At 49.6% G+C, this 12,196-nt stretch overlaps 1 protein-coding gene across 1 annotated transcript in view; it reads left to right on the top strand.

Moving 5' to 3' along the window:
* Positions 1 to 12,196, top strand: part of MYO7B (myosin VIIB) — a 94,291-nt gene that overhangs the window by 22,076 nt on the left and 60,019 nt on the right. The window contains exons 6-12 of the mRNA XM_087434972.1: positions 190 to 374; positions 2,024 to 2,145; positions 5,478 to 5,620; positions 6,313 to 6,426; positions 8,228 to 8,381; positions 10,592 to 10,668; positions 11,824 to 11,943. Coding sequence (XP_087291098.1) covers positions 190 to 374; positions 2,024 to 2,145; positions 5,478 to 5,620; positions 6,313 to 6,426; positions 8,228 to 8,381; positions 10,592 to 10,668; positions 11,824 to 11,943 — 915 coding nt within the window. The remainder of the gene's footprint in view (positions 1 to 189; positions 375 to 2,023; positions 2,146 to 5,477; positions 5,621 to 6,312; positions 6,427 to 8,227; positions 8,382 to 10,591; positions 10,669 to 11,823; positions 11,944 to 12,196) is intronic.

The following is a 12,196-nucleotide window of genomic DNA, read 5'->3' as shown; positions in this document are numbered from 1 at the left end:
GTGAACGCCCCCATCTTTCCAGGGGAAGGACCTGAGCGGCTGGGTATCTTGGCTCCCTGGCCCAGAATCTGACCCCACTTCCCTACCAGAGTCCCAGTAGCCTGCAGGGGGTTGCAGCTAAGGCCAAGGCAGGGCCGGGCAGCTCTGGCCCTGGGGCAGAGGGCATTGACCACCTGCTCCCTTCCCCAGACGTACACAGGCTCCATCCTGGTGGCCGTGAACCCGTTCCAGGTGCTGCCCCTCTACACCCTGGAGCAGGTACAGCTGTACTACAACCGCCACGTGGGCGAGCTGCCGCCGCACGTCTTCGCCATCGCCAACAACTGCTACTTCAACATGAAGAGGAACAAGAGGGACCAGTGCTGCATCATCAGGTGGGCCCGACTCCCCACAGTCCCGGGGGCGGGGCGCAGATGCACCAGGCCCCGACTCTGGACATTTTGATCTGGATTGTGGACATTTTGATCACAACTTTCTTTGTTTTTTTTTTTTTGAGAAGATCAGCCCTGAGCTAACATCCATGCTAATCCTCCTCTTTTTGCTGAGGAAGACCGGCTCTGAGCTAACATCTATTGCCAGTCCTCCTCCTTTTTTATTTTCCCCCGAAGCCCCAGTAGATAGTTGTAGGTCATAGTTGCACATCCTATCTAGTTGCTGTATGTGCGGCCTCAGCATGGCCGGAGAAGTGGTGCGTCGGTGCACGCCCGGGACCCCGGCCGCCAGTAGCGGAGCGCACGCACTTAACAGCTAAGCCACAGGACTGGCCCCTGATCACAACTTTCTTAAAAATTAATATTTTCAGAAGAAACAATATTTGGGATTTGCTTTAAAATAGTACAGGAGGGGAAACAAAATTGGCCAGGACTTGAAGCTGGGAATGGGACTGTGGGGATTCATTATACAAACTGTAAAGTGCAGGAATCCCCTGGGGATCTTGTGAAATGCAAATTCTGATTGAGCAGAGCTGGGTGGAACCTGGGAGTCTGCATTTCCAACCAGGTGACAGGCGCTGCTGGCCTGTGGACCATACTTTTATCAGCAAGACATTGCACTATTCTGCCTCCATTTGTAATGTTTGACATATTCCATAATAAAAATAATTTATAAAAAAGCATTTAAGCCTTAACAATAATAGTAATATTAATCACTGCAAACCTGAGTCTGTGCCATGTGCCAGACACAAGTATATTTTTAACTAGTTAAATGCCCTAAGTAATTTTTAAAAACTAGTTTTCATATCTCACCATAGTGGAATTAATATATATTCACTACGAAAATTTTAGAAAATTTCAGAAAAATATTCTCAGAAAAAAATTGCTAGACATTTTTGGAGGAAAAGTCTTCCCCTACCCACTTGGTTAAAATTCTACTAAATAGTACCAACATTTGTCCCTTAACTGTAACTAGTAAGCGTTGCCCATGCTACTGCCAGCTCTGTACAGACTTGGTTTTAATGGCTGCATAATGTTCTCTGACTGGATAGACCATAATTAATTTCCCTCATTTATGGTACTTCTAATTTTCCACAATTGCAGTGATAAATAAATAATGTTTTAATGAGCAGAAAGCTTTATGGAGAAAACTTTTTTCTGATTTTAGGATTATTTTCTTACACCAAAGGCAGGATAATTCTGAAGGTTTTTATACCTATGCCAAATTTCTTTCCAAAAGGACTGGTGGAGGTTCCCCTCTGGCCCACATAAGCTCACTGCTCATGGAAAGGCTGTTACCCGGAGGCATCATGTCGTCTAGTCTTGTTCATTCATCTGCAGTCACCATGCCAGTGACCCTGGACCGAACCAGATATGACCATGCCTGCCAGGGGCTCACAGCTGAGCAGGGTAGAAAAGACAAACACACCAATAACTAACACAATGTAGATAGTCTGAGACCCACAGGGGACTTCAGGGCAAATGCGGTGGCATTTCTGCACAGGGAGAGGGTGGCCCTGTGCAGATTGGCCCAGAAGGCAGGCCTGTGGTTGTTTTCTATTGACTGACATCCCTGCACTCCCTCTCTGCAGCGGCGAGTCTGGGGCGGGGAAGACGGAGACCACGAAGCTCATCCTGCAGTTCCTGGCCACTGTCAGTGGCCAACATTCATGGATTGAGCAGCAGGTCCTGGAGGCCAACCCTATTCTGGAAGGTAAGTGGTCACCGTCAGGACCAGCCCTCCTCCCCAGGCCCAGCGGGCTGGAACCTTCCCGACACGAGGTGCCCGTGGGGAAGGACAAGATAGGCCATACACTTTCAGCAACTGCTCAGAATTCCTCAGGACACAAAGACAAGAATGGGATGGATGGTAGTGTGGGGGGTCCCAGGCAGCACAAAAGGAAAAACTGATGACCTTATGAGCTTTCCTTAAGTGTCCTTTCTGCAGGATCATAACAAGTATTCCTTTAAAAAGGGCTCCAAGATGCAATCAATTTGGGAAATGCTGGTTGTGTCAGTTTGGGTCCTGTGGGAAGCAGTTGCTGAGCTGGAGTTAGGACTGCAAGAGAGGAGTCACCACTTTGCAAGATGAAGGGAGAGGAAGCAGGAAAGGGCAGGAAAAGCCTCTGGGTGGGATGCTGCTAGGACACTTAGGAAAGAGCAGACTGGGCAGGATGAGATTCAAGCTGCGATGCGGATTGACAAGGCCAACACCATGGGAAGCTCCAGAGCAAAGAGCCCCTCAGAGGAGTCCTGCATTAGGCCCACGCCAGTCCCGGGGACTCCTCTCACTCAGTCTCTGGTGGGGGAGGCCCAGAAGCGTGTGACCTAAGCCTCAAGGCTGTCAGCCACTGGTGAGCATGTTCTCCCATGCTTTACACACAGTAAAAATTCATTTTTTGATATATAGTTTTATGAGTTTTGACAAACTCATATAGTCATATAACCCCCAACCTAAAGACATAGAATGTTCCCATCACCCCAAAAGCTTCCCTCATGCCGCTTTGCAGTCAACTCTCTTCCCACCTCCAGCCCATGGCAACCATTGATTTGTCTTTTTTTCCCTATAGTTTTATCTTTTTCAGAAGGTTGTATGAATAAAATCATACAGTTTGTAGCCTTTTGGGTCTGGCTACTTTCATTAGCATAAAGCATTTGGGATTCTTCCATGTTATTGCCAGATCAAGAATCCATCCCTTCTATTACACCACACAGAGGTACCACAGTTTGTCTACTCACCAGGTGAAGGACATCTGGGTTGTTTATAGCTTTTAGTGATGATGAATAAAGCCTTTATAAACAATCGCCTACAGGTTTTTGTGTAAACATATGTTTTTCTCTTGGATAAATATGCAGGAGTGAAATTGTTGGCTCAGATGGTAAGTGAGCCATTTAACTTTGTCAGAAACTGCCAAAATGTTTTCCAGAGCGGCTATACCATTTTGCATTCCCACCAGCAAGTGTGCAAGTTCTGGTTGCTTGGTAGAGGTATCTCCTCATGGTGTCAACTCACGTGTCCCTAATGGCTAATGATGTGGAGCATCTTTTCATTTCATGTGCTTGTTTCCCATCTGTATATCTTCTCTGGTGAAGTATCTGTTTAATCTTTTGCCCATTTTTTAGTTGAATTGGTGCCTTATTAGTGAATTTTTAAGAGTTTGTTATATATTCTGGATACAAGTCCCTCATAAGATGTGTTTTGCAACTATTTTGTCCCAGTCTGTGGTTTGTCTTTTCATTCACTTAACAGTGTCTTTTGTAGGGCAGAAATTTTAGATTTTGATGAAGTTCAGTTTATCATTTTTTTTCTTTTACTGATTATGCTTTTGGTGTTGTATCTAAGAAATCTTTGCCTAACCCAAAGATTTTCTCCTATGTTTTCTTCTAGATGTTGTGCAGTTTTAGGTTTTACATTCAGGTCTATGATCCATTTTGTGTTAATTTTTCTATGGGGCAAGGTATAAGTTGAGTTTCTCTTTCTTCCCTTTCTTTCTTAGTTCCTTCCTTCCCTCTGTCCTTCCTTCCTTCCTTTCTTTCTTCTCTCCTTATGGATATCCAATTATTTTAGCCCCATTTGTCAAAAAGACTGTTCTTTCTCCATTGAATTGCCTTTGTACCATTCTCTAAATCAATTGACTGTGTGGTTCTATTTCTGGATTCTCTTTTCTGTTCTCTTACTCTCTCTGTCTGTCCTGTCACATTTACCATGCTGTCTTGATTTCTGTCGCTTTTTAGTAAGTTTTGCAATCAGGTAGCACATGTCCAATTTTGTTCTTCTTTTCCAAACTTGGCTATTCTAGATCCTTTACTTTTCCATATACATTTTAGAATCAGCTTGTCAATTTCTACAAAAAAAAGAAAAAAATGCCTACATCAAGTTCTTTCTTAAAAAGAAATCTGCCGGACCGGCCCTGTGGCTTGGTGGTTAAGTGCGCGCGCTGCAATGCTGGTGGCCCGGGTTCGGATCCCGGGTGCGCATCGAGGCACCACTTCTCCGTTCATCCTGAGGCCGAGTCCCGCATGCAGCAACTAGAAGGATGTGCAGCTACGACATACAACTATCCACTGGGGCTTTGGGGGGAAAAAATAAAATAAATAAAATCTTTAAAAAAAAAAAAAAAAGAAATCTGCCACTGGGTTCAGAAATGTTAAGCACGCTTCTGAACTGTAGTGCTTCTCAGAGCCTCTTCTATGCACTAGCATCCCTCAAGGGGGAGAGAGTGCGGTATTTGCCAAACCTGTTTGACAGAGGAGCCCTTTTCCTTGGTCTCGTGGGACTAATGCTGTCTGGCGGTATTTTCAAACTATATCCCAACCCACCAGTGGGTCATGAAATAAGTCTTTTAGAACAAATTAAGTAGCATAGAATAGAAAATACCTAGCACATTGCTCTTGGTAAGAACTGTACTGAATATTTTCTTTTAATTATGCGTGCAGGTGGGAGTGTGCACGTACTAGGACACAGTGCCAAGGATCTCTGTCACTGAGGGTCACACGTGAAAAGCTTGCAGAAACAGCTGTGTGGAATGCACTTGGGATCATACTGCAGCCCAAAGACCTCCTGGCTGACCTCCTCTTCTATGCCCGGGCCTGTGCCCGCTCTTGCCACCCTTCCTGCAAGGCCTCCACTCTGCAGCCTGAGCAATCTTTCTAAAACGCAAATCTGCTCCCTCACTCCCTCAGAAGCTTTCCTATCTCCCCATCACCTGCAGAACTAATTCCAAACTTCTTAGCCTGGCATTCAATGCTCTGTGATACTAAGCCCCACCTACTAACTAGTTCCAACTATCTTCCACTGTTTTCCTCTTGTATCCTATGCTCCAGCCAAATTTCCCACTCTGCAAGCTTACCCCATGCTTTCTGACCTCTAAACCTTTACCTGCACTTTGCCTTCCTCTCAGCATACCCTTGGCTGCCACCACTGTCCAGTGCAATCCTACCCATCCTTCAGTTCTGGGCTCTGCCACCTCCTCTGAGAAGTCTTCCCACTAAAAGTACATTTTCTCCTCTCTCCTCCCATCACGGGCATCTCCCTCTGGCCCTCAGCCTTTGGAAATGCCAAGACAATCCGCAATGACAACTCAAGCCGCTTCGGGAAGTACATCGACATCTACTTCAACCCCAGCGGGGTGATCGAGGGTGCGCGCATCGAGCAATTTCTTCTGGAGAAGTCCCGGGTCTGCCGGCAGGTGAGGCGTCCACCTGCCACACTGGTCTTGGGGAAACCTCCACCTGCCCCAGGATGGGGAGTCAGGGGACTGGGGAGGCTTCCAAGAGGGGTCCCCTTCCATCACTCTCACCCCTCCTGTCCTCCTCCCCAGGGACACCCCCTCCCCATACCTCAGTAGGTCTTAGCTTGCTGCCACTGAACTCTGGCCTTACCCTGAGATGAGCCAAGGACCCTGAGAATTGGATAATGATGGTCCTTCCCCAGTATTCAAGGAAAAGAAATGATTGGATTTTCCGTTTTGAATTTTCTATCCATATAATTTCCTTCATTCCTTGGTGCCTACTACTCCTCACCTCTACTAGAATTAATTCGGAGGCCAGGCAGTTCCCACCTGAGGCTTCCTCGCTTGTGACTTTGGGGAGGGTGCCTGCAGCGCTGCGAGGGGCAGTCGAGATGCAGGGAAGCCAGGAGAAAGGAGTGCGCTGGACATGAGGATGGCCTTTAGCACAGAGCTGTCGGGATGAGCCGGCCTTGGAGGCCCTGGATGAAGACATCCAGGCCGGGCCATCCGTCGGGCCAGTGCCGGAGCCACACCTGGCTGAGAGACCTTGGAGCGCAAGCCGGGACAAGGCTGGGGGAGGGAGACAGTCGAGGGCGGCAGCCTCAGGGGACTGCTTACAGGCTATCGGGGACTCCCTCCCTCCCTCCCAGGCCCCGGAGGAACGGAACTACCACATCTTCTACTGCATGCTCCTGGGCATGAGCACCGACGAGAAGCAGCTGCTGGGCCTGGGGACGCCCTCTGAGTACCACTACCTGACCATGGTGAGGCCCGCCCCGCCCCTTCCCTCCACTCCCTGTCCCGCATGGCCCCGCCCCCGCCTCGCCCCTCCCCGCCTCTCAATAACAAACGGAGAAAGAGGGAGGAGGGCTGGTGCCCGCTTAACCCTTGGTCTACAGCCGCAGAAAAGCCCAGACTCTGGCCGGGCCCCTGAGGCAGGGACTGACAGTTCCTCTTCTCTGTTCCCCACTCCACCCTCTCTGTGTTTGGTACCGACTCTATGACTGTCAGAGACTTACGCTTGGACCTGCCCTGTGGCTTAGCGGTGACGTGCGCGCGCTCCGCTACTGGTGGTCCGGATTGGGATCCCAGGCGCGCACCGACGCACCGATTCTCTGGCCCGCTTCTCTGGCCATGCTGAGGCGGGGTCCACATACGGCAGCTAGAAGGATGTGCAACTATGACATACAACTATCTACTGGGGCTTTGGGGAGAAAAGGGGGAAAAAAAGAGGAAGATTGGCAATAGATGTTAGCTCAGGGCCGGTCTTCCTCACCAAAAAAAAAAAAAAAGAGACTTACCCATGACTTCCTGATCTCCCTCTGAAGCCATGGTCCTTCCCCATAAACGTCCTCTCACCTCCAACGGGCAAAAGACTGGTCATGCAGTAAGTCATGGGGAGTAGTCTCCACCCCTCTCTTTTCCCAGTTTCATTCCAATCGCCCATCCTGTGGTGCCCCTAGAACTCCAAATCCAAGAAAGCAAGGCCCTTGTTCTTGCCCTTGGCTGTGTCCCCACGCGTGGAACGGTGCAGCACAAGCAGCTGTCCTGCTCATGTTCACTGACAAGGGAATGGATAAGTCCATCTCTCCAGTCTCTTTCCTGCTAAGCCCTCTCTTCTATGTTCACTTCCTCAAGGCCTTCATCATCTTTTGCCCAGCCCACGGCAGTAGTTTCCTCCCAGGTCCCCCCTGTGCCAGGCTTGACCCTCTAATCTATCATCCACTCTGTAGAACTTCCACAGTGCAAGCCTGACAGATCACCTCTGTGATTACAATTCTTCAGGGGCTCCCTGTGGCTCCTTGGCATGGGTTCCAAGTCCCCCCAGATCCTACCATCTGCCAACCTCTCCCCCCTCAACTATGACCCCAGCCTTCTGGTAATCCGGCCCCTGCCCCCACCTCACAGGCTAGCTCCAGCTGCCTTGACCACCATCTTCTGGGCACTGCTTTGAAGCTCAGCATGTGGGACCAGCTCAGGCGCCTCCTCCTCCGGAAAGCCTTTCCTCACTTCCCAATAAGGCTGGCCCTGCCCCTCTTTGGTCTCAGCACCTGTAACAGCCTCTGACAGCATCATTTGCTTCCTGCCCTCCCTCCTGGATGAGGAGCACACAGGACAGGGCTAGATCTCTCCATTTCTGAATTCCCAGCAAATAGCACAGGCCCTGGCACATGGTGAGCCTTGGAAAATGTTTGTTAGAAGAATGAACCTATGGTATTCCCTAGAAAGGATAAGGCAGGTGTTACTATGGATGGGTGACAAATAGAGGCTCAGAGAAGCTGAATCACTTGGCTGAGGCCACACAGCTACCAAGTGCCAGCAATGGCTGCAAAGCCCAGGCATGCTGTGTCTATGGCATCATGATTCCACCTCTGGAAGTGTATTTTGTGTATTTTCTGAGCTTAGGCCTCCATGTGGCCCCTCAGAGTCCACCCAGAGCCTATGTAGTGTCCCTTATGAAGGCCTTTGGCTGAGTCACTGAGGTATCTCTGCCTTGCTGGCCCTACAGTGGAGGAGGTGGGACATGGGTTGGCCCCTAGAAACCTGAGGTGTCCTGTTCTGCAGGGGAACTGCACCTCCTGCGAGGGGCTCAACGATGCCAAGGACTACGCCCATGTCCGCTCGGCCATGAAGATCCTCATGTTCTCCGACTCCGAGAACTGGGACCTCAGCAAGCTGCTGGCAGCCATTCTCCACCTGGGCAATGTGGAGTTTATGGGTAATGCTGTTTCTGGCCAGCTGCGCCCCTGGGGAGGAAGAGTGCGTGGCTGGGACGGGAGGAGGAAGAAATCTCTGAGGGTTCTCACCTGAAGGGCCTGCTGAGGTCATGTGGTCTAACCCTGTTCTGGAAAAATACATCTGAAAAATTCATCTGTGATTTTGGAGGGAGACCTCGTGGGGTTAGGGGTAAGGTGTCAAAGCTTAGGTTCCTCCAAAGGTGAAGACTCTGATCAATTACACTCTACTTTTAGCTGGGACCCCAAAGGGGTCCCCTCAGGGTAAGAGTGAACCAGGGTAAACAAAGCCAAACGTGAACTGGCAAACCAGCTTGTGAGCAGCCAGGTGGCCTGGGGATTCATGCACCCTGGCCTGTCAGGGCCTCCAAGCATCTGACAGAAGGTACTGACAATCCTCTCTGGAAGAAAATAGCATCGACCTAGATGACAAATTACAGTTGTCAAACACAGCATTCAGCATGCATCCAAAAATAAATAGGAACAAGGAAACAAGATACCATGAGCAAGAACCAGCAGAAATAATAGACATCAGAAATAGATCCACAAAGATTTCAGGTTTTGGAATTACTAGATACAGACCATAAAGCCCTATGCTTCAAGAAAAAGAAAAGCCAAGCTTGAAAATTTAGACAGGGAACTGGAAACTATGAAAAGTGACATTACAGATTTTAAAAGGAACCACATAGAAATTATAAAATTAAAAAGTAAAATAACTAAAATTAAGAACTCAATGGATGAATTTAATAGCCAATTTTATATACATGAAGAGGGAATGTGTGAGCCAGAAGAAAAATCCAAAGAAACTATGTGTACACAGCATGCAGAGGCAGAAGGATGGAAAATATAAGAGTGAGTAGGAGACCTATAGGACACAGTGAGAAGATGTAGCATACATTTAACTGGCGTCCTAAAAGAAAAGAGAAAAAGTGGGCATAGGCAATATTTGAAGAGACTATGGCTGGTTCTAGAACTCATGAAAGACACCAATTCACAGAGCAATGGGGAAAGGACAGACTTTTCAATAACCTGTTCTGGAGCAATTGGGTGTCCACATGGAAAACATGAACTTGGACCACAATCTCACACCATGTAAGGAAATCTACTCCCGGCGAGTTGTAGCCGGGGTGACATGTAATCTATCAACAGAACTGGGCACTGCTGCTGGTGAAAGATGGGTGCTGACGAGCAGCAGGACATCAGTACTTGGAAGAGTTATAAATGTGTTGTTGAGAAAGGAAGCCAGGCACCAGAGAATGCAATTCGATCACACTTACAGAAAATTCAAAACAGGCCAAATTAAATGCTACAAAAGAATGCAGATAGATCACACACAGGTAAACAGGTAAAATTAAGTGCTGTTTAGGGATTAATTTGTAGGTAGTAAAAAGATAAACAAAAAACAAGGAAGTGACTTCTGTGAAAGTTGGGAGAGTAGTTCCCTCTGGTGGAGAAGAACATGATCTTAGGAGGAAAGGACCTGGGTTGGGGCTTTGGGTGTTGGCAAGGCTCTGTCGTAACTTTACTAGTGGTTACACAGTGTTGACTTAGCCATTATTCATTGTAACATGCCTTTGGGTTTTATGCACTTTTTTACGTCTGCTTTATTTTACAATTTTTTAAAGTTTAAAAAAAAACGTACAGAAACAGCACTCCTTCTTCCCCCAGACTGGCAGCCCTAAGTGGGAGGTTGCTTTGAAGAGGAGGAGCTTGAACTGGGGAGGCCCGTCAGGAGACTTGCCGCAGAGCTGGGCCTGGCTTACTGTCGTGCTCCGTTGATGTTTGCTTGTTTGACTAAATGCATAAACGAAAGCCCAGGTTCTATGGACAGCAGTGTGGATTGAAGGGGGCTGCTGGCTCATCTTGCCCTTAATAGACCCCACCCGGCTCCCACCAGCACCAGGCTTCTCCCTCCATATAAGCCCGCATTTCTTCAAACTTCCCTTTGACCCCAGGCCTTGATCTCATCGAGCAGTGGGGAAGTAGTCTGTTACATTTGTTCACAGCTAAGGTGCTGATCATCACCAAGGAGAGGATCCCTAAGGGCCATCTGGGCGAGGCAGTGCCTCATACCCAGGAATGATTGTCTCTAATGTACAGATCGGGGGCTGCCCCAGGCCCGGGGCCTTCCTGGGGCCTCTGTCCCATCACTTCAGGCTGCTTTGCCACTCAGGGTCACTGCTTCTGTCTGCAGCCGCGGTCTTTGAGAATCTGGATTCCTCGGACGTCATGGAGACACCTGCCTTTCCCACTGTGATGAAGTTACTGGAGGTAGCCTGGCCGTTGTGTCTGCCAGCTTCTATTTTTGTGAGGGGCCCCAGGGGCCTGGGCTGACGGACCCCTGACCCCTGATTCTCGTAGCCCTTTCCAGTCTCCCACTCCTGCCTCCCCACCCCTCTCCCAGGCTCTCAGCTCAACTCCTGCGCCCTTCTACAGGCTCTGGGTGTGGGATCAGGGTGGGGCAGTGTGAGCTAATCATTACCCAAGTAGTGAAATGACCAGTCTGGCTATAATACAGGTTTCTTCCCTTTGCCCCCGGCCCTCCTGCTCTTCAGGGGCCTTCAGTCAGCATCCTCACTCTCCACCCACCCAGTCCTCAAGCTCTCCCCACTCATCCATCTAACCCAGTACTCTTACCCTGGACCTTCCCTAGCTGCCATCAAAACATCCCTGCCCTGTGTCCTCATCCCCAGGAGTTCTCCATGAGTTGTGCTATTCTGGGAAAGCGAAATGTGCTCATACTGTTAGCCCTCCCCGTTATTACAGAGACCGCATGGAGCCTCGACTTGGAGGAATAGCAGCAGGCCCTGGGTGGGGAAATATCTTTGCACTGGGGACATTGTAATGTCCTCCACATCACACCTCATTGACAGTTCTGGTGGGAAATTAATAGAATCAGAAGCAAAAGAAAAAAGCAATCGTATCAGGCACATTTTGCTGCTTAAGTTCTTCATTTGGCTCAGGGTTCTGAGGAGCTTTGGGGTTTTGCCGACTCAGTCTTCTCTGCGTGGTGGGGGGACTGGCCCGTCCAGACTCCTGTTGCTCCCTTAGGCCTTCAGCCTCCAGGCAGGAGTGACTCTGGTTGGGGCATATCCAGATGCTAACGGCCTAGCCTCAGAGTCCGTTGTTTTCCAAGTTCTGTCTGATGGCACCAGCTTCTTCCCCAGCCCCCAGGAGACCAGCACATGGCTGGTCAACCAAGCAGCCTGCATGCTCGGGGCCCACTTAGCTGGTGCATCCTTCCTGAACATTCTGACACCCCAGTACTCAGACCAACCCTGGGCCAGGCCCCACCCGGGGTCCTGACTCTGGCCCCAATCTGGCCTGGCCCTAGTCACAGGCCTCTCCCACCCTCACACATGGCATACGCTGGTCAGAGTTCTGGAGCCAGGCTCTGCTGCGATGCGAGCCCCACCACCTCCCCAGGTGAAGCACCAGGCACTCCGGGACTGTCTAATCAAGCACTCCATCATCGTCCGCGGGGAGTTTGTCACCAGGCCCCTGAACATCGCCCAGGCCGCAGACCGGAGGGACGCCTTTGCCAAGGTGCAGAGCTGCAGGAGAAGGGGCCCACGTGTCTATCTATTGAGCATGGCTCCTTGCCTTGTTGATGGAGAGGAGGAAAGAACAGAGATAGTTGGGCAAGTCCCAACTCTGCCAGTCTCCTGCCTGGTGACGGTGGGCTTCCTGGCCTCTCTGGGCTTGGTCTCTTGCCTTTAAAGTAGGGATAATATCCCTCAGTAGGTCCATGAGATCCAGGGTGCATGCAGCCTTTCCAGGGAGTTGGAGAAAGGGGCAG

The sequence above is a fragment of the Ceratotherium simum genome, chromosome 9 (assembly GCF_057802395.1).
Source record: "Ceratotherium simum simum isolate JZ-2026a chromosome 9, ASM5780239v1, whole genome shotgun sequence".
Lineage (NCBI taxonomy): Eukaryota > Metazoa > Chordata > Mammalia > Perissodactyla > Rhinocerotidae > Ceratotherium > Ceratotherium simum.
Note: the sequence above shows the minus strand (reverse complement) of the source record. Positions and strands in the feature narration are given on the sequence as shown.